This window comes from Mchenga conophoros, linkage group LG15 (genome assembly GCF_057382185.1).
Source record: "Mchenga conophoros isolate Kocher_MC1m ecotype Shallow Benthic linkage group LG15, M_conophoros_male_GT1.1, whole genome shotgun sequence".
NCBI classification, from domain to species: domain Eukaryota; kingdom Metazoa; phylum Chordata; class Actinopteri; order Cichliformes; family Cichlidae; genus Mchenga; species Mchenga conophoros.
Genome location: NC_140540.1, coordinates 33,555,621 through 33,577,817, shown reverse-complemented (window position 1 = coordinate 33,577,817; position 22,197 = coordinate 33,555,621). Strand labels below are relative to the sequence as shown.

The 22,197-nt window shown below is 42.9% G+C and overlaps 1 protein-coding gene across 1 annotated transcript in view; it reads left to right on the top strand.

Moving 5' to 3' along the window:
• kcnk10a (potassium channel, subfamily K, member 10a) overlaps positions 1-22,197 on the top strand; it is a 40,128-nt gene that overhangs the window by 9,061 nt on the left and 8,870 nt on the right. Inside the window, exons 3-4 of the mRNA XM_085246522.1 lie at positions 18,080-18,197; positions 21,414-21,574. Coding sequence (XP_085102648.1) covers positions 18,080-18,197; positions 21,414-21,574 — 279 coding nt within the window. The remainder of the gene's footprint in view (positions 1-18,079; positions 18,198-21,413; positions 21,575-22,197) is intronic.

Genomic DNA, 22,197 nt, shown 5'->3' with positions numbered 1-22,197 from the left:
GTGTTATCCACTAAACCATTGGAGACATCCCAACAGATCTTATGGCGTAATGAATCTATGAACTTTTTTAATCAAATATTTGTCAGTAGGTACTGAGGAGGTCAGTCAGTGTCTACAGCCATCTGTAAAACATTGCTTAGGCTCTAAATTGAACAGTGAACCTAGAAAACAAGATTTTTGTTATCTGGAAAACATATTCCTCATTAAGAAGCAGTGGTTGACCAATGAAGCCAGCGCAGCAAAGCCTAACCATAAACTCAGAATTAAAGATAGAAAGATTAGCTGTTCAGTAAAAATAATCCCCTCTGTATGTGGAAAAATATATAAACGATATATATATCACTGACTATTAAAGGATAGCCAGTGACCCTGTAAACTGTATTTCCTCCACAGCAAGCACCATCCCTGCCATCCTGGAACCATATTAGAGCAAACAGATTTACAGAGAATTAGATTAACAGGTACCACTCCTCCTGCTCCAGCTTGTGTCTGCACCGTCCTCTGAGTGTTGGTTTTATTCTGAAAAGATAGGAGACTGCATGTTGGTATCAGGGGGGATGTAGCTAGGCAGCTTTAGAAAGTAGTCTGTTGGATGTGAGTGAGTGAAGACAGAGGCGTGGATTAAGTGGAGGAAGTTAAAGAAGAAACAGTGTTGCTTAGATTTCAGGGAGGAGTTAAGACAGAATCTGGGTGGTAAGGAAAGCACATCTGAAGTGCTGAGGAAACTAGTGTTTGGTGTATCCTTTGGACAGAGGAAAGGTGACAAAGACTTGGAGGTGCGACGAAGAATTACTGGAAAGTATTCAAAGGAAGAGGTTAGCAAAATAAAGTGAGAGAGGTGGCAGAAAGAAAAAGAAGGAAAAAAATAATCAATTACCAGAGACCTTTAAAAAAAAATTTATTTGTTGATACTTGTTTTTTGTAGATAGTCTAGGACTTCTAAAAGAGGTTTTTAGTTTCAAGAATGTAATTTTCCTGGTTACATAGTTACTTTAAAAAAACTGGGCCTCATTTGTGTTTCTTAGTGAGGCCTACAAATGTTTCACAGAAAAATCCATGATTTATCAATATTTTAAAAACAAAATTATAGCCTGGCTGCCTTATATGCAGTCACCTGGCAGCAACCTAACAGAAAAGCCAAGGCCTCCCTCTCCCCAGCCACCTCTTCCAGGTTAGGAGCACTAAACATTTCACTTTTACATTCAGCTTTCTCTTCACCATAATGGACCAGTGCTGATCACGGTCTTCACCTCAATTCGTCTGTTGAAAAATATTTCATTATCCATTGTCTCATCTTATGTATGTTCTTTCATTAAAACGTATGTCTGTCATTGCTAGATATTATCATGTATACTTTAATTTCTTGGGACTATCGTATGAATTCAGGAGAATCTGGATTTTGTTTTTCTTTTCTTTTTTACCCACTCAGCCATAAAATACTGATAAGGTATTGCTGTCACTCCACCGGGTGTTGCTGTTGCCTGTATTTTTTTTTTTTTTCTTCCTTGCAGTAAGTTTTTTCATGTGGTTGTGACAGATTAGGCTTGGTCCTTATCCTCCAGATGTATTCTTTTTATTTATATATATATATATATATATATATATATATATATATATATATATATATATATATATATATATATATATATATATATATATATATATATATATATATAGACGGCCGTAGTGATCGATGTAGCGGTTCCGAATGACAGCAATATCAGGAAGAAGGAACACGAGAAGCTGGAGAAATACCAAGGGCTCAGAGAAGAGCTCGAGAGGATGTGGAGGGTGAAGGTAACGGTGGTCCCCGTGGTAATCGGAGCACTAGGTGCGGTGACTCCCAAGATAGGCGAGTGGCTCCAGCAGATCCCGGGAACAACATCGGAGATCTCTGTCCAGAAGAGCGCAGTCCTGGGAACAGCTAAGATACTGCGCAGGACCCTCAAGCTCCCAGGCCTCTGGTAGAGGACCCGAGCTTGAAGGATAAACCGCCCGCAGGGGCGTGCTGGGTGTTTTTTAGATATATATATATATATATATATATATATATATATATATATATATATATATATATATAGATAGATAGATAGATAGATAGATAGATAGAGATATATATATATATATATAGATAGATAGATAGATAGATAGAGATATATATATATATATAGATAGATAGATAGATAGATAGAGATATATATATATATATAGATAGATAGATAGATAGATAGATAGATAGAGATATATAGATATATATATATAGATAGATAGATAGATAGATAGAGATATATAGATAGATAGAGATAGATATATATATATAGATAGATAGATAGATAGAGATATATATATAGATAGAGATATATATATAGATAGAGATATATATATATATATATAGAGATATATCTATATATATATAGAGATATATCTATATATATATATATATAGATATATCTATATATATATATATATATATAACAAACTCCCTGGCTTGAGGGTCCCACGCAGTATCTTAGCTGTTCCTACAACTGCGATCTTTTGGACAGAGATCACAGATGTTGTTGCTGGGATCTGCTGGAGCCACTTGCCTAACTTTTGGAGTCAGTGTACATTACCACTGGGACCGCTTTTACCTTCAGCCTCCACTTCTTCTCCAGTTCTTCTATGAGCCCTTGGTACTTTTCCGGCTTCTTGCGTTCCTTCTTCCTGATGTTGCTGTCAATCGGTATCACTACATCTAGCACTATGGCCGTCTTCCTCGCCTTGTCCACCATTATTATGTCCAGTTGGTTAGCCATCACCATTTTGTCTGGCTGTAATGGGAAACCCCACAGGATCTTAGCTCGGTCATTCTCCACCACTCTAGGGGGCGTAAGATCCATAGAGGACCCCAGCCTCTATGGATCTTGTGCTCAGAGCTTGTTGCCATGGTGCTGCCATGATTCGTGCTTCTGCGCTGTCTTTCAGTCCAACTTTGTCCAGCCACTGGTAGGATTTCTGGATGTCAGCCACTTCCTCTATCTGCCGGTGGTACGTAACATGCAGGGGCCTGTCCTTCCATGATGGTTCCTCCACTTGCTCCTCTTTGTTGGGTTTCTGCTGACTGAGGTATTCAGTGAGCATGTTTATCAGTTGGGGCTATCTTCCTGAAATGTGTTTCAATTCTGGCCCCAAGAACGATATTTAGCGGCCCCTTACCTGAAATCAAAGTTTGATATTAGTGTGGCCCACGCGAGGGGTTTTTCTCACAGGCACCTGCATGAGTCGTTGCACTAGGTGGTTTATATTTTTTAACACGTGTGTGCTACCGTAGGTCAGGCTCATGAACTGTCACCGAGTAGAGAAAAAATATATCCTGTCACACAGTGCAAATACATTTTTTGTCACCCAGCCACAGTCATGTTTTTTTCAAACCCTGCCGTGAAGAGAAAGGTTGGTGATGAGCACAGACAATTTCAGGAGGAGGAGGAGGATGTGGACGAAGCCATTGCTCTGCACTGCATTATCCATCAGCAGGCCCTTTGCAGCAAATGCCTGAAGTTTGACAGTGTGATGTCCAATGTTGTGAAATGCATCAACCATATCAGATCCAGGGGCTTAAAGCACCGGTAGTTTTGTGCCTTTTTCAAGGAAATAGAGTCAGCATATGGGCATATGCTCTACTTCACCAAGGTACGTTGGCTTAGCAGCGGGAAGGTCTTAAAGAGGTTTTTTGAGTTGAGAGCAGAAGTGAAAGCCTTTATGGAGAAGAATGGGATGGCTGTTTCTGTACTAAGTGATCCTGAATGGCTAATGGACTTAGCTTTTCTTGTTGACATCACACAGACAAGCTAGGACAATTTGTCAGAAATGCCCCCCACCTCTCCTGAGCTTTACAGGATGTTCAAGCGGAGCATGTGCATTTTTGGCACCACCAATCTGTGTGAAAAACTCTTCTCCACAATGAGCTTAAGTCAAAGTTCAGGTCCAAACTTACAGATAAGCTTCTTAAAGCCATACTAAGCATCTCGGTTGCTTCGTCCCTCAAGCCAAATGTGGCTCAGCTGTGTAAGAGGAAGCGCTGCCAAGTCCAAAAACCACAATCTGCAGCAGTTTGCTGTAGCCAACTACCGGAAGAGAAATGCTCATAACTTAGTGGTACGCATATTTATAAAAGAGAATTTGCATCTATCAGATTTGTCAAAAACCATTGACGGAGACATAGGTTAGACTTTAGCCCCCGTTATTGGCGAACAGGTTGCACTCTTCTCCTCCCTCAGTTGCAGCTTCATCTAGGGATGAACACACACACACTTTTCCCTGACCTGTTACCCAGTTTCTTGCACCTAAATCTGTCTGTGAATGCCGTGTTTATCATCTCCCGACCTCGCTCTAGTTACTCCCACATTCCTTTCACTAAGTCTGCACAAACAATTCTCAGTCATGGGAATCTGTAACTTTTCTACTTATTTTATTCTGAGTGCTCAGTAGTGCAATGAACTATTATAGTGATCTGAAATTAATTACAGTCCCCATACCATTTGCCAGCACGGGTTTTGTAAACCAAACCTTTCTAGTCCTGACAGTAAGAATTTCAGTGTGTCCTTGTGTATTTGCCCTTCAGCCAGCCAAACAGCTATCTGTCACACCCTGAGTGTGACTCATTACACTGAGACTCCATCTGCCAGGACAGACACTTGCAGGGTAGCGCAGCGCTGACTGTGACACTTGACATGAGCTCCCTTTCCTTGTCCTCTCCCAGCACCTCTGCAAACAAACTTGGAGATGCACACAGAGAGAAGAAAGTACAGTTTTATGTAACAGAAAAAAACAGGGCAATTGATTCTTTTTTCAGTTTCCTAAAAGGTGTTGCTTTGCCCCAGGCAAGGAGACTGTACTGATCTAGCCATATACTGAATGTAGCATTTAATTTGAAACACACAAATGTGTTTGACTGGGTTTCTTTGAGGTACAGTGGTCCCTCGTTTATTGCGGGAGTTACGTTCTAAAAATTAACTTCGATAGGTGAACATTTTCACACTTTTCTGTCTTGTTTAAACACTCTCAAAGTTCACACCTTCATAGAAAAATAAGTCCAGTATTATAGAATGAAACCAAAGATCAAACCCTGTTTTCAGGTCCAGAACATGGAAATAGAGGAGCTGCGATTTCAACATTAATGAATCAATGGTACAGAAGCAAGAAGAATGAGTTGAGTAAAGTTTGACATATCCGACTGTTTTGTTTCGCTTAATGCGCCTTATAATCCGAAAATACGGTAACTTCTACCTTCCTTTAGCATGTCCAGAAGTCCAACTTTTTGTGCGATGGTTAGCATCTTCCTCTGCCTTTTGTGTGCTACCGCAGGTGCCTTTGACGGTGCAAAACGTTTTGTCGATGTTGTTTTGTTGGGGAGAAAACTTACAAACATACAGTACAGCACTTCAGAGTCACACTGCTAGCGATCGAAGATGTATGTTAATTTGACAAGCTGAATGCATTCTGTACTGGACAGCCAATCAGGACACAGAACACAATGCGTTGTTTTTTTGTTTTGTTTTGTGTTTTTTTTTTTTAAAAAAGCAAAATTGCACAAAAAAAGTCTGCGAAACAGCGCAGCGCACAACAACAACAAGGTTAAGAACCACTGTACTAGACACACTGATGACGCCTTTCCCAAAAAAGTTGATTCTGTACATCTGGACGTCGCGTTTTCATGGGAGAAATGATAGGGTCGCCCCTACAAAACTGTGTTTCACAGACGAAGGAGTGAAGATTTTGCAGAAGGACACACCGGCCTCGTCTTCCCTTCTAGAAGTGCATGCTTAAATGAAGATGAATAAAGGTTTTGTGAAATAACTACTGAGGTCCGGTGCCGTCTCTGGATGCCTCGACGAATAAAAGAACAGGGGTAAAATTGATTTCGCAACAGTACACTTTCTTTAACTCTGCAGCAGCAAGGTAATTTATACTATATGGCGCAGTGCTTCTTTCACAGACATGACAGAGAGAAAAGGGGCTCTTTTTTCATGTCATGCCTCCCACATTTGAATATCATTTGAGGACTGATTTGGCTTTTGGCCTCAGGCTCACACTTACCACTGGCTCATGTGTGACATGCAAGCTTGACTTTTATTGTGTGTTGCTGTTTGGCTTAGTGGGTTAGTTCCTCCACTTCAGTCTGTTGAAAGCTGAAGGTTGTCAGTTCAACTACAGCTTTACATAGTTATTTTCATTCTTGTGGGTTCACACACCTAACCCATCCTTGCTATGGCCTCCCCAGTCCAGCTAGCCGGGTCCTTTTAGCCAAGGCATTAGCTCAGCAAGCAAGAGCGTCTCTGGCCTGCTAAGGGAGCCTAACTTGTTCTCGCTTCGCGAATTTTCACTCTTTGAATTTACAGTTTATAACTCCTATTCACACCAAGATGAACAATAAGAGCAGTGTTGTGGAAATGCTATGTTGCTTACCTTTCGAGACTGGGGACCACCAAGCTGGGTTCTTCTCTCGCCATTTGTTGATTCCCAAGCGAGACGGGGAACTCCGTCTGAGGGGCCTCAACCTCTCTCTGCACCCCCTCCAAGATGCTGATGGGACTTGGAACACTTGGAATCCCTTGAGATACCACTGTTTTCCATTATTATTGTTATGTACATATCTATAGCTACATGATTGTAGGGAAAATGTTAAAATTCGACCTATTTTTTTTTTCAGACAAAACATTTGTTTATACCTTCATGAGCTTGTATGTACTTGATATATTTTGTTTTGTGTTGTATTTATTTTATCTATCTATCAATCTATCATTCAAAAGGAGAACATGAAGCTGTAGTAAGACGTTTACATACAGTCATCCTGGGCATGAGTGTGCCAAAGAAGGTGTCACGAGCTGTTCTTGTGTGTTCAAACAGAGCCACAAAATTTGGTAAGCTATGGCAAACAGCTGTAAAATGCTAATAATGGAGGTCAAATCGGAGAAGGACTATTTGAATGTTACTTAAGTAAATAAACTGCTGCAAAAGCAAAAATAAATGTTTTTCAACACTTCCTGAACCACAAGAAGCATTCAAAACTCTAGAATTGAGGTGTAAGACATTAAAACAAACCTCTAGTTCACAAAAAAGGATGTCCATAAAAGCTGAAAGGGCTAAACACACTGAACGCAACAACTCATTACAAACAATTTAAAAGCGTGTGACATTCTGCTGGGTGCACTGACAAAACTGAATATTTGGAAGCACAATCTAAACTTAAAAACCTGGTATTTGACAGAGAGACCTAGGTGGAAACAGAGAAGAAAGTGATGAAAATCCTCTTGAAAAAGGTATATAACTTTAGCGGGAGATCAAGATGGAAGAACTGTGGTACAAGAACAGAACGGCCATTCTCCAATTGGCAAAGTTTCTCAAAGGATCTAAAATATTCATAAATTAGGCTTTTATGGATGTACTGAGGAGAAAAAGGAAGGAGTATATGGGCTCTGAAGTACTGTTAGGACAGAAGATACATTTTTCAATAATTCACTTTAACAGCAGAAGCTTGTATACCAACTTTCACAAGATCAAACATTGCCTCGGTCAGGTCTTACACCCTTTCAATAAAGCAAAGTGAGACAGGTATGGACTTGGGTGAAGCAACTTATGAAATTATTTCCAAGAGCAGAGAAAACACAACTGAATGTGATGTTGCTGTCTTTATTGATGGTAATTTTATAAGTGTGGTGGAAGAAATGTCAGTAGTGGTGTAAAAAAACAACCTAAAAATAATGTTTATCTGTGGTATTATCTGTAGTGTGAGAGAGGAGGACAAAGGAGGACAGAACACGAGAGAAGACTGAACTAAATTTAAACAAAGAGCGAGCCATTTATTTGGGTTGAAAACATGAAAATAAAAAAGGCAAAAATGAACAATGGCGAAAACTAAAACCTAAACTGGGAAAAACTAGACTGTGACGACCACGAAAAAGAACATTTGTGACATCGAGGGAGACAAACAACCTGACAAAGAATGAATGAAAATACACAGACTAAATACACACAGGAGGTGATCAGGGGAAGTGGAAACACACGGGGAAACAGCTGACACAAATGAACATAACGACGTCACAGAGGAAGCGTAAAACTAAACACACTGAACGAAGAAACACAAAACTTTCAAAATAAAACAGGAAACATGGAGTGATGTAGAGATGAAGACACATGAAACACGCACACAAGAAATACATGACGACTAACACAGAAGGCCTGGGTGAAACAGCCTAGACTAAAACTTGAGGCAAACTAATAATAATCCTAAATCTTATCATCTTCAAAATACCACAAAATAGATCAAAACAAACTGAAAACGCTTGGTCACAGACCCAGCCTCTGACATAGTGATATCAATATTTACCTGAAATAAGCACAAACTGAAAGATGAATCAACACCATATACAGCCTCAGTATATATCCCAAAATCATCAAACCCAGTTATTATACTTCTCATTATTCAACAGTGATTGATTATATATTTACCAGGAATCAAGAGAACATCACCGACCACCTTCCAGTATTTATAGTTTATTATGGGAGTTATGGCAAAGAAAGATTTTCAAGATAAGGATCAAACTTGTAAATGGGTTAGAATTGAACAGGTAATGGAATGAAAAAGATGCCAATACATTTTTTTAAGTATTTAAATTATTGCATGATTAAAAATTGCCCAATAAAATAATTTAGTAGAAAACAAATATCACATAATAATGTCATGGATTATATAGAGAACTTATAAATTGCTGAACAAAAGAACTTGGAAATATAAGTTAACTAATATTTTGTGACACTGTAAAAACCAGTATTACAGTGAATTATTAGAAGATTGTGATGATAATATTAAAGATAGATATGCCGTATACCTCCTCCAAACCATCAACATGTCTTTTAGAAGAACTACCATTAATTAATGCTTCAATTTTAAATATGATCAACCTATCTCTATTTATCGGTTAGGTACCACAGGCCTTCAAGGTGGTAGAAAAAGTTAATTTCAATTCAATTCATAACAACAGTTGCCTCAAGACCCTACAATAATACAAACACTGATACTTAAAAAGCCATCACTGAAGCCAGCTGTCTTAGCTAATTGTTGGCCAATCTCCAACCTTCCTTTCATCTCAAACATTCTTGAAAGAGTAGATGCAAAACAGCTAACAGATCATCTGCAGAGGAGTGGGTTATTTGAAGAGCTACAGTCAGGTTTCAGAGTGAAGGTTACAAATGAGGAATATATCAAAGACATAAGAAAAAAAACTGAGGTTATTGGGTTGGCTACCATTGGGGTGACTGTAGCTCAGGAGACAGAGCAGGTCATCTGCTGATCGGAAAGTTGGTGGTTTAATCCATGGCTCCCCCAGTGTGCATGCCAAATATCCTTGGGCAAGATACTAACCCCAAATTGCTCTCTGATGCATCCATCGGAATATGAATGTGTGTGAATGTTAGGTAGAAATCACTTAGAAAGCATAGAAGAAAGTGCTTGTGTGAATGGGTGAATGTGACATGTTGTATAAAGTGCTTTGAGTGCTCCAGGAGAGTAGAAAAGTGCTATAAAAGAATCAGTCCATTTAACCAGATTCTTACTCTGGATGGCATTACCTTAACTACCAGTAACATTGTGAGGAATATTGGAGTTGTTTTTTAGACCAGGATATGTCCTTCAATGCACATATTAAAAAAATAGGACTGCTTTCTTCCATTTGCGCAATATCTCTGAAATTAGAAATACCCTGTCTCCGAATGATGCTGAAAAAGGACTAGAAAGAGAGAGCATATTTCTCCTATCCTGGCTTCTCTTCCTTTGATCCCTGTTAAATCCACAATCTAATTTAAAATCTTTCACATCACATGCAAGGTTTTAAATAATCAGTTATGTCATGTTAACTTAAAGACCTCATACTACTGTATCACCCCGTTAGAGCATGTCCCTTTAAGACTAGAGGCTTACTTGTGGTTTCTAGGGTATTTAAAAGTAGTATGGGAGGCACTGTCTTTAGTTTCAAGGCCCCTCTTCTATGGAACCAGTTCCCCCTTTGGAATTCAGGAGGCAGACAGCCTCTCTACTTTTAAGAATAGCCTTGAAACTTTCCTTTTTCACAAACCAGTTTGGGCTGCATCAGGTGACCCTGAATCCTCCCTTACTTACACTGCAATACGTCTAGGCTGCTGGGGCATTCCCATGATGTACAGACTGTGTCTTCATCACTCACCTTTTTTCACTCTGCATTTTAAAAGGTATAATTAATCTCTGGTTCTCTTCCTCAGCATGTCTTTGTCCTGTCTTCCTCCCCTTACCCCCAAAGTGTGTTTCATGATAAACAGAAAGTGGTGTGATGCCAGGAGCATTTCTACTCTCTCCAGCGGCTGCTCGCCACATCTGGAGTTCCTGAGCATTAAGTGCCGCCCTTTCTATCTGCCCCGTGAGTTCACCTCAGTCATCGCCACGGCGGTCTACATCCCACCCTAAGCGGACACAGGTATGGCTTTGTCCGAATTACATGATGTGCTGAGCTCGCTTCAAAACAAGGACCCGGGCGCAGCCCTCATTGTAGCAGGAGACTTTAACAAAGCGAACCTCAGACAAGTCATGCCAAACTTTTACCTGTCTCGTGTCCAACGAGAGGGGATCGGATTTTGGATCCCTGCTACACGCCATACAAGCAGGGCTACAAAGCTGTCTCACACCCGGCTTTTGGGAAGTCTGACCACAACGCCATCTTCCTCATTCCCCAGTATAAACAAAGCATACGGAGGGAAGACGTGACCAAGAGGGAAGTAAAACGGTGGACTGCCCAATCAGAAGCTACGCTACAGGACGCACTCAACGACGTAGACTGGGACATGTTCAGAGCATGCGCAGTCGACATCAACGAGTTTACGGAAGTAGCAGTATGCTTCGTCAATATGCTAGCGGAGGAGATTATCCCCACTGCGAGAGTCACCACATTCCCAAACCAGAAACCGTGGATGGACAGATCGATCCGCACTGCAGTAAACGCCAGGACCGCCTCCTACAACGCGGGTCTCGCCACTGGCGATATGAGCGCCTACAAAGCGGCCTCATACGGCGTGCGGCGCGCGGTGAGAGATGCCAAACACCGGTACCGGGAACGTGTGGAGTCCCGCTTCCACCAGGGCGACGCACGGAGTATGTGGCACGGACTACGCACCATTACGGACTACAAAGCCAGGGACACTGCGCCGATCAACGCCGACTCTGCATTCACCAACGAGCTGAATCGGTTCTACGCCCGTTTCGAGGTTAGCCAGGCGGCTAATGCTATCTACCGCCTGACTACCGAGGACAGTGACGTCATCAGCGAGAGACCGGTGACCAGCATCGCGGAGCATGACGTCCGAGCGGCACTGAGGAGAGTGAACACAAGGAAAGCGGCGGGGCCAGACGGCATCACCGGCCGTCTGCTGCGCTGCTGTGCTGACCAGCTAGCAGGTGTGTTCACTTACATCTTCAACGAGTCCCTGGCGAAGTCTGTGGTCCCCACATGCTTCAAAAGATCCACCATCATCCCTGTGCCCAAGAACAGCAAACCCTCATCCCTGAACGATTACCGGCCAGTTGCACTGACCTCGGTAGTAATGAAGGTGTTTGAGAGGCTGCTGAAGAACATCATCTCCTCCTCCATCCCAGACACCACAGATCCACTGCAGTTCGCCTACAGATCCAACAGATCCACAGAGGATGCCATCGCCCACGTCCTACACACCACTCTCAGCCACGTGGACAAGAAACAGGGTAACTATGTGCGAATGCTGTTTGTTGATTACAGTTCAGCGTTTAACACAATAGTGCCCTGCAGACTGTTCACAAAGCTGAGGGATCTGGGACTTAACAGCCGTCTGTGTGCATGGGTGTTGGACTTCCTCACTGGCAGAACTCAGGTGGTGAGGGTGGGCAGGTGCTTCTCCAACAGCATCACCATCAACACAGGAGCACCTCAGGGATGTGTCCTCTCGCCACTGCTCTACTCCCTCTACACTTCAGACTGTGTGGCCACCCATGGCTCCAACACCATTGTGAAGTTTGCTGACGACACAGTGGTGTTGGGTGCCATCTCCAACAACGATGAGGCGGCCTACATGGATGAAGTGAAGAATCTGGCATCATGGTGCCAGGACAACCACCTCCAGCTGAACGTCAGCAAGACCAAGGAGCTGGTGGTGGACTTCAGAAGGGGTCAGCACAGAGACTACAAGCCCATTATCATCAATGGAGCTCCAGTGGAGAGGGTGCAGTCCTTCAAGTATCTTGGTGTCCACATCTCCTCAGACCTGACATGGGCTGCCCACATTCAGGTCCAGACCAAAAAGGCTAGGCAGCGCCTGTACCACCTACGACAACTGAGGAAGTTCAGGATCTCTCCAAAGATCCTCAGGATTTTCTATACAGGCGCTGTGGAGAGCATCCTCACACAGAACATGACATCGTGGTTCGGGAACAGCTGTGTGAAGGACCAAAAAGCTCTCCAGAGAGTGATCCATACAGCAGAACGCTGCTGCAGGATTGCTCTCCCCCCGCTTCAGGACACCTACACCAGGAGATGCCGGACTAGAGCAGCGCAGATACTGAAGGACCCGTCCCATCCTGGCAACAAACTGTTCCAACTTCTGCAATCTGGTAGAAGGTTCCGCATCTTCCGGGCAAGGACAGAGAGACTCAAGAGGAGCTTCTATCCCCAAGCCATCCGTGCCCTAAACACACACACCCGCCCTCTCACATCATCTATAATTGACTGAGACAGGACTCTCTTCCAGACACTCTAAACCAAGGCACAATGTACATTTCAATTCCTTTAATTTTAAATATGTTTATATTGTCTATCCTGTAAAATAGTCAGATGTCTATTCATATTAATGTACAGAATTCACCTGCTTGCTGCTACTACTGCACATTCACCCAGTGTATATACTATATGTATATATATATATATATATATATATATACCCCCCAAGTGCGATAGGAGAAGGATCGTTGAGTGCGAGAGGAACTGACCTGAAAAATAGGATCATGGCCAAGCTTGAAACCTGTATCCCCCGTAGCCGGTTACCAAGATTACGTGAAGTACCCTCAGAAGGTCTGCTAGATGATGTTAATGCAGCACTACGGGCAATACCTACAACCACGATTACCGACACTAACAAGCTGATCTACAATACGGCAGCAGTGATCAGTGAGATGCTTGGCTACAAGTTGAACAGCGACAAGGGGCAGTACCCTCCATGGAGAAGGAGGCTAGAGGGCAAGATCAAAGTAGCACGGAGGGAGGTTAGCCAACTAACGGAGTTGCAGAAAGGTGCGACAAATAAGGTGCCTAAGAAATACAGCAAGCTGTCCATACCTGAGGCCTTGGAAACTGCCAAGCAAAGACTCACAGCCTTGGCCAGCCGCTTGAGGAGGTACACCAGAGAGATAGAAGGCAGGAGAATAAACCAGCTGTTCTCCACAGAACCAGCAAAGGTGTACTCTCAGTGGCAAGGGAACAATAAGAGAACAGCACCACCAAGGCTGGAGACGGAGCAATACTGGAAGAGCATATGGGAGAAGGATGCAACCCATAACGGCAATGCTCAGTGGCTAGAGGATCTGAGGGCAGACCACAGCGACCTCCCTGAACAGGGTCCAGTAACCATCACAGTGGCAGATATCCAAGAAAGGGTCTCCAGTATGAAGAGTTGGACAGCACCAGGGCCCGACATGGTTCACGCCTACTGGCTGAAGAAGCTGACTGCACTCCACGAGCGTCTGGCAGCACAAATGAACCAGCTGCTAGTTAACGAGAGACACCCGGAATGGCTAACTGAAGGCCGGACGGTCCTGATCTCCAAGGACCCCAAGAAGGGACCGGTCCCCTCCAACTACCGACCAATAACCTGCCTCAGTACTACATGGAAGCTCCTGTCAGGCATCATATCGGCTAAGATGAACAGGCACATGGGTCAATACATGAGCGGGACACAGAAAGGAATTGGCAAGAATACCAGAGGCGCAAAACACCAGCTACTGGTAGACAGAACAATCAGCCGAGACTGCAAGACCAGACTGACCAACCTGTGCACTGCCTGGATTGATTACAAGAAGGCCTATGACTCAATGCCCCACAGCTGGATACTGGAATGCCTAGAATTGTACAAGATCAATGGGACCCTAAGAGCCTTCATCAGGAACTCAATGGGGATGTGGCGTACAACACTAGAGGCCAACTCCAAGCCCATAGCACAAGTCACCATCAAGTGCGGGATCTACCAAGGAGATGCTCTGTCCCCACTGCTGTTCTGCATAGGCCTGAACCCCCTCAGTGAGATCATTAACAAGACTGGCTACGGATACCGACTACGGAACGGAGCAGTTGTCAGCCACCTCCTGTACATGGATGACATCAAGCTGTATGCCAAGAGTGAACGAGACATCGATTCACTGATCCATACTACCAGGCTATACAGCAATGACATTGGAATGTCGTTCGGACTGGAGAAGTGTAGTCGGATGGTAACAAAGAGAGGGAAGGTAGTCAGAACTGAGGGGATTGAACTACCAGAAGGCAACATTGCAGACATAGAGGACAGTTACAAGTACTTGGGGATCCCGCAGGCGAATGGGAACCATGAAGAGGCCGCTAGAAAAGCTGCAACCACCAAGTACCTGCAGAGGGTCAGGCAAGTCCTGAGGAGTCAGCTGAATGGTAAGAACAAGATCCGGGCCATCAACACGTACGCCCTGCCCGTGATCAGGTACCCTGCTGGGGTAATAGGCTGGCCAAAGGAGGAGATAGAAGCCACTAACATAAAGACAAGAAAGCTCCTTACCATGCATGGAGGGTTTCACCCCAAGTCCAGCACCCTGAGGCTGTACGCTAAGCGGAAGGAAGGGGGCCGGGGACTGGTGAGTGTCAGCACCACAGTCCAGGATGAGACAATGAACATCCAAGAATACATTGGGAAGATGGCCCCAACTGACCGAGTGCTCAGTGAATACCTCAGGCAGCAGAAACCCAAGAAAGAGGAGGGAGACGAGGAACCATCATGGAAGGACAGGCCCCTGCACGGTATGTACCACCGGCAGATAGAGGAGGTGGCTGATATCCAGAAATCCTACCAGTGGCTGGACAAAGCTGGACTGAAAGACAGCACAGAGGCACTAATCATGGCAGCACAAGAACAAGCTCTGAGCACAAGATCCATAGAGGCTGGGGTCTATCACACCAGGCAAGACCCCAGGTGAAGGCTGTGTAAAGATGCCCCAGAGACAATCCAGCACATAACAGCAGGGTGCAAGATGCTAGCAGGCAAGGCATACATGGAACGCCATAACCAAGTGGCCGGCATAGTGTACAGGAACATCTGTGCCGAGTATAACCTGGAAGTCCCGAGGTCAAAATGGGAGATGCCCCCAAGGGTGGTGGAGAATGACCGAGCTAAGATCCTGTGGGACTTCCAGATACAGACGGACAAAATGGTGGTGGCTAACCAACCGGACATAGTGGTGGTAGACAAACAGAAGAAGACGGCCGTAGTGATCGATGTAGCGGTTCCGAATGACAGCAATATCAGGAAGAAGGAACACGAGAAGCTGGAGAAATACCAAGGGCTCAGAGAAGAGCTCGAGAGGATGTGGAGGGTGAAGGTAACGGTGGTCCCCGTGGTAATCGGAGCACTAGGTGCGGTGACTCCCAAGCTAGGCGAGTGGCTCCAGCAGATCCCGGGAACAACATCGGAGATCTCTGTCCAGAAGAGCGCAGTCCTGGGAACAGCTAAGATACTGCGCAGGACCCTCAAGCTCCCAGGCCTCTGGTAGAGGACCCGAGCTTGAAGGATAAACCGCCCGCAGGGGCGTGCTGGGTGTTATATATATATATATATATATATATATATATATATATATATATATATATATATATAATGTTCTTCCTCTACACCCCCCCCCCCCCCCCCCCCCAATTTTTGCACATGTCGAGGAGCGTGTCAGGCTACATTTCACTGTGTGTTATACTTGTATAACTATGCATGTGGCAAATAAAGAACCTTGAACCTTGAACCTTGAAATGGTCGCGGCAGATGGCTGCCACTCCCTGAGCCTGGCTCTGTTGGAGGTTATTTTCTGTTAAAAAGGATTCTTTTTCCTTCCCACTGTGGCCAAAGTGCTTGCTCATAAGGGGTAATCTGATTATTGGGGTTTTCCCTGTTTTCTATTATTGCGTTGTATTGTATATTTAATAATTTTCGTCCTATCTCCAATCTACCATTTCTCTCAAAAATCCTTGAAAAAATAGTTGCTTCACAAGTCCATCTTCACCTAACTGATAATAACCTTTACGAACAGTTCCAGTCTGGCTTTCGTCCTCTACATAGCACTGAAACTGCTCTTATAAAAATAACAAACGACCTTCTTATAGCAGCTGATTCTGGTCTCCTCTCCATCCTTATCCTTCTTGATCTGAGTGCAGCTTTTGACACCATCTCTCATCCCATTCTCCTTAGCAGATTAGCTTCTATTGGTCTCTCTCACACTCCACTAGCCTGGTTTAAATCATACCTATCTGACCGCACTCAGTTCATTCAATTAAAATCCTTCACTTCTCAGCTTTCTCCTTTATCCACTGGGGTGCCCCAGGGATCTGTCCTCGGGCCCCTTCTTTTCATCATCTACCTTCTTCCACTCGGACATATTTTTCGTAAATATAATATTCAGTTCCACTGCTACGCCGATGACACCCAGCTCTATCTCTCTACCAAACCTGACTCTACTCTTCCTCCACCCTCCCTCATCCTCTGTCTAGCTGAACTTAATTCTTGGTTCTCCTCCAACTTTCTTAAACTCAACAGCAATAAATCGGAACTTCTTCTGGTTGGCACTAAACGACTGCTATCCAGAATTAACAATTTCTCTCTCACCATCAATAACTCGCTGGTCCCTATCTCTCCCTCTGTGAAAAGCTTGGGTGTCATTCTCGATAGCACATTATCCTTTAACTCACATATCAATAATATTACACGTGCAGCATATTTCCAACTCCGTAACATTAATCGCCTCCGCCCCTTCCTCACACCTCACGCCACTGCCATTCTCATCCATAATCTTGTTATCTCTAGAATTGACTACTGCAACTCATTATTATTTGGCCTTACACAAAAATCTATCAACAAGCTCCAACGTGTCCAGAACTCTGCTGCCCGTATTATTACTAGGACTTCTTCTACCCACCACATCTCCCCAATCCTGAAGCAACTTCACTGGCTCCCGGTCAAATTTCGCATCTATTTTAAAATAATTCTGTATACATTCAAGGCTATTCATTCTCTCTCTCCACCGTACCTCTCTGACTTATTACAGATGAAGCTCCCATCCCGCTGCCTCAGATCTTCATCTTCTCTTTCTCTCTCTGTTCCCTCTGCTCGTCTGATCACAATGGGAGGGAGGGCCTTTAGCTGCTCTGCCCCTCGACTTTGGAATTCCCTACCCCCGGACCTCAGAAATATTAGTTCATTCTCTCTTTTTAAGTCCACCCTCAAAACTCATCTGTTTAAAATTGCCTATTCTTAAATTTCTGTATGTTTTTAACTTTTATCTTCTATTTTTATCATTGTGTATATTTCCAGTTTTTATCTGTTGTACAGTGTCCTTGGGTGCTTTGAAAGGCGCTATTTAAATAAAATGTATTATTATTATTATTATTATTATTATTATTATATTATTGTAGTAGCCTTACTTACAGTCCCTTGAGGCAACTGTTTAGATTAAGCACTATATAAATAGAATAGAATAGAATAGAATAGAATTGAATTGAATTGGTGGTACAACAGGGGTGCAAGGCTGCAGGTAGCACTTTGAGTCCCTGACCTTAGGCCTGTTGGTGTTTGCTCTGGGTGAGGGACTGGTGAAGTGCCACAATCTACAAAACAATTCCCTTTTTAGGTCTTGCCTTGTCGTTCTTGTTGCCACTTGTGTGTAACCTGTCTCCTCAGAGTGAACTAAAATATGAAGACTTAGCTGAATCAACACCACAGCACAGTCAGCATTTTTCATGATTCTCTCTCTCTCCTCATCTTATCTTCTCAGCACTCTGTGGAGGCTGTGAATGCTGGAGTGAATCCTGTTGGTGATACCTCCTACAACTCAAGCCACTGGGATCTGGGTAGTGCCTTCTTTTTTGCTGGAACTGTCATCACCACTATAGGTAATAAAAATTTGGAAAGACTGAACTGAACATACTGAACATTTTAATATGGTCCAATGTAGGGAATGCATAGTTCATTGTATTACCTTTAACCTCTGAATATACACCAGAGTTTATCCTTCAATAGATTCTTCAGTACTGTGCCTGTATAACTGCATGTAAGCATATGGAAGCCATGGGCAATATAGAGGTTTTTGACTCTTTACATAAAAAAGTAAACAGAAATAACTCTCCACTTAAGGAAGTTGGATGCAGTGTACGTGTAACCCACCACATATAAGGATAAATTCCATACAAAATCAGCATTTTCATTCCTGGATACAAATGCCAGTCAGTCAAGAAAGGCATGAAAACTATGAATGAACACATATGGAATTATGTAGTAAACAAAATAGTGTGAAATAACTCAACTCAAAACATGTTTTATATTTTACATTCTTCAAAATAGCAACCCTTTGCTTTGATTACTGCCTTGCACACTCTTGGCATTGTCTCGATGAGCTTCATGAGGTCGTCACCTGAAATGGTTTTCCAACAGTCTTGAAGGAGTTCCCAGAGATGCTGAGCACATGTTGGTCCTTTTGCCTTCACTCTGCTGTCCATCTCATCCCAAACCATCTCGATGAGTTTAGGTCAGGTGACTGTAGAGGCCAGGCCATCTGGCGCATTTATCATTTCTTTCTTTGCTACATAATTCCATATATCTTGCTATATATGTTTGATGTCTTCAGTATCTACAATGTAGAAAGTAGTAAAAAAAGAAAACCATTAAATGATTAAATGAGAAGGTGTGCCCAAACTTTTGACTGGTAGTGTATATTCACTATCCCTGCCCTCACACGCTTAAACCATCTCAGGCTTTCTTTCTAACATTATCTTCCAAACACTCAACCTGAGTCGTCCCTCTGATGTACTCATTTCTAATCTTCTTCATCCATTCTGGTGACTCCCGATGAAAACCTCACCATCTTCAGCTCCATTTCCTGCTCGGTCTCCTGTCTTTTTGTCAGTACTAGTCGCCAAATCGCACTATAGCAGGCCTCACTACCATCTCGTTCACCTTTTCACCAGTTTCCCTCTCTTTCACACACATATCTTCTGTCTTGCTTCTACAAAATTTCATTCCTCCATCTATTCGTGCTCTCATCCACCTGCTTCCTACTCTCATTAGAGATCACACTGACCTTATCTGTCAGTCTGTTAGTCGCTAATGCAAACAAGAAAGAGCCCAGAGCTGATCTCTGATGTAATCCCACTTCCACCTTGACCCTATCTGTAGTAAACAACTCACCACTGTCTCTCTGTCCTCATACATGTCTTGCACCATTCTCAAATACTTCTTTACCACTCCAGACTTCCTAATGCAGTTTTTCTCTTGGCAACCTATCATATGCTTTCTTTAGATCCACAAATACACACTTTGGCTCCTTCTGACCTTCTCTGTACTTCTTCATCAACAATCTCAAAGCACACATTGCATATTTAGTTGGTATGGTCCTTTGTCTTCAGCACAGCATTTTGGGTTTATTCATGACTTTTGATTCACTTCTTTGAATTTAAGTTCAATCTTTGTATTAGTAGGTCTTGAGTTTATTATTTCTAGTTCCTGGCTCTTGTTTTATTACAGCTCACTTTCGTATCCAGGCAGTCAGAGTCAGAGAGACTTTATTTATCCCCAAGGGGCAATTAAGTCTGTTCCTAGTCTCCTCTCTGTGTCTTTTCATGTTGTAGTCTGTGTAGTCTCCGTGTTTTGCTATGCTTTTGTCTCCCCGGTCAGTCATATGTGCATGTTTGTTTAGCTCCAGTATCTGTGTCAAGTTCACGTGTTTCAGTCTTGGACTCAGTTTGTGGGTGTGGTTCCATCCTCTTTTATTTTGATAGTATCCCGTCTCATTTGTGTCATATTCAGTTTTGCTTCCCCTGTCTTGTTAGTCGGATACCAATCAGCTATGTTCCCAATCACCCTAATTACCTGGTGTGTATGCTGTCTGAATCTCCGTTTGTTGCCCTGTGGAGTTGAAGGTTGGATTTCCTTGTTTTGTACTTTGTTTTAGTTTAATAAAACCACCTGTTGTTTAACCCTGGTGTTTTCAAGTCCTGTATTTGGGTCCTACTGCTGCCTGCTACACAGCCTCCTTGGTAGTAGTGCTCTTTCTCAGCATGAAGTCATACTACTGCTCACTGATCGTCACCTGTCTTCTTAACCTAGCTCAATACAATACAATCACATGCTGCTCCATTCCTCAGGTATCCTCTCAGTCCATTATCTGGTCGAACTCACTCTTCATTCTCCTCATAGATGCCTCACCGTTAAGTTAACTCCATACTAAACTTACCCCTTCACTTCTGATTCAATAACTTTCCTCCGTTTGTCTTCTGTGCTCTTATTTTTTTCATTCATCAGTTCTTCAAAGTAGTCCTTCACACTTAGTGTCCACCTTAACATACAGCTCACTATAATGCATTTCCTTTGCCACTGCCACCTCTTTTCCTGTACACCTTGCCTCCCAGTGCTTTTGTGTACTTCATCTGACTGTCTCACATTTTCTTTGAATACACTCCTGAATTTCTTCATTGCACTACCAGGTCTCCTTGTCCACGTTCCTCTGTCAGTGGATACATCAAACACCATGCTAGTAGTTTCCTTAAGCCCTACAGCTGTACTTTCCCAGTCTTCTGGCAACTCTTCCCTGACACCACGTTGCAGTCTCTTATCACTTCCAAATTGTACCTTCTGCATTAGATGTAGTGTGCGTGTTTACAGCTACCTCCATCTTGTATGTCACTGCTTGTCACTCACTCTTTTCAAAGTATGTGTTGACCACAGTCATTTCCATCATTTTCACAAAATCCACTGCCATCTGCATTTCTCTCCTTAACACCATATCTACACAACACTTTCTCATCACCTCTCTTCCCTTCATCTATATGTCCTTTGTTGTCTGCTCTAATCACTGCTCTCTCCCCCGGGAAGACTCTCCCACTTCATCCAACTTACCGAGTGTTACACTATAAGCTGGATTCATGTATTCACACGTACAGTAGACTGGAGGATCTAGGGGTTTAAACAGTCTTTAGTAAACCACCCCAATGCCTGCTATGAACTTTACATACAAAGTAGAATGTCTCACTAACTTCTTTTCTAACTGCTTAACTGCTTTTTTCCTGCATATTGTAGATCTATATAGCCCCCTCTATCTCCATTTTTCCCTCTAGGATATGGTAACATTGCTCCAAGCACAGAGGGAGGGAAGATTTTCTGCATTCTGTATGCAATATTTGGGATCCCGCTGTTTGGATTCCTCCTCGCAGGTGTTGGGGACCAGCTAGGTACCATATTTGTCAAAAGCATTGCCAAAGTGGAGAAAATGTTTCGGGTGAGTCACAGTGGTCCTGTTGTGTTATGTAACTTATTGCCTTTTAAAATGAAATGGCCGTCAGTAAGATGTTTTTCATGTGGGGTCCTTGGTTTAACATAAAAAACTGAAATATATATATCTATATATATATATATATAGATATATATATGAAAATGAAACACGCTGGGTAGAATTTGTTCAAATGCTACTTATTTATGTTCAGTTTAAATACACAGCTGCTGTGTATTTTTAAGGGTTGTAATTCTCCAGAGATGCATGTACCCAAAGCAGGCGTGTGAGTCAGTCACAGGTAAATTTAAAGTGAGCTGTTTATTATCAGATTAGTAGTTGAATCCAAAAAAGTAACGTTAAGTCAAACACTGAAAACCAGGAACTAATAATAATCTACACTGCAGAATCACTGCAGAATAAGAAGGGATGAGAACAGGTACAAAGCCGGGAGCAGGAACACAGTAAAAATAAGGATAAACAACAGCTGATCAGACAAAGATAAAAGGGAAGACTGCAACTATAAATACACAAAAGGGTGGTTAAGGCAGAGTGGTGACACCTGGTGTGAAATGCACTTCACACACGTACACACACGCACAGTTGTTTGTCGCCAGATGCCACGTTTATTT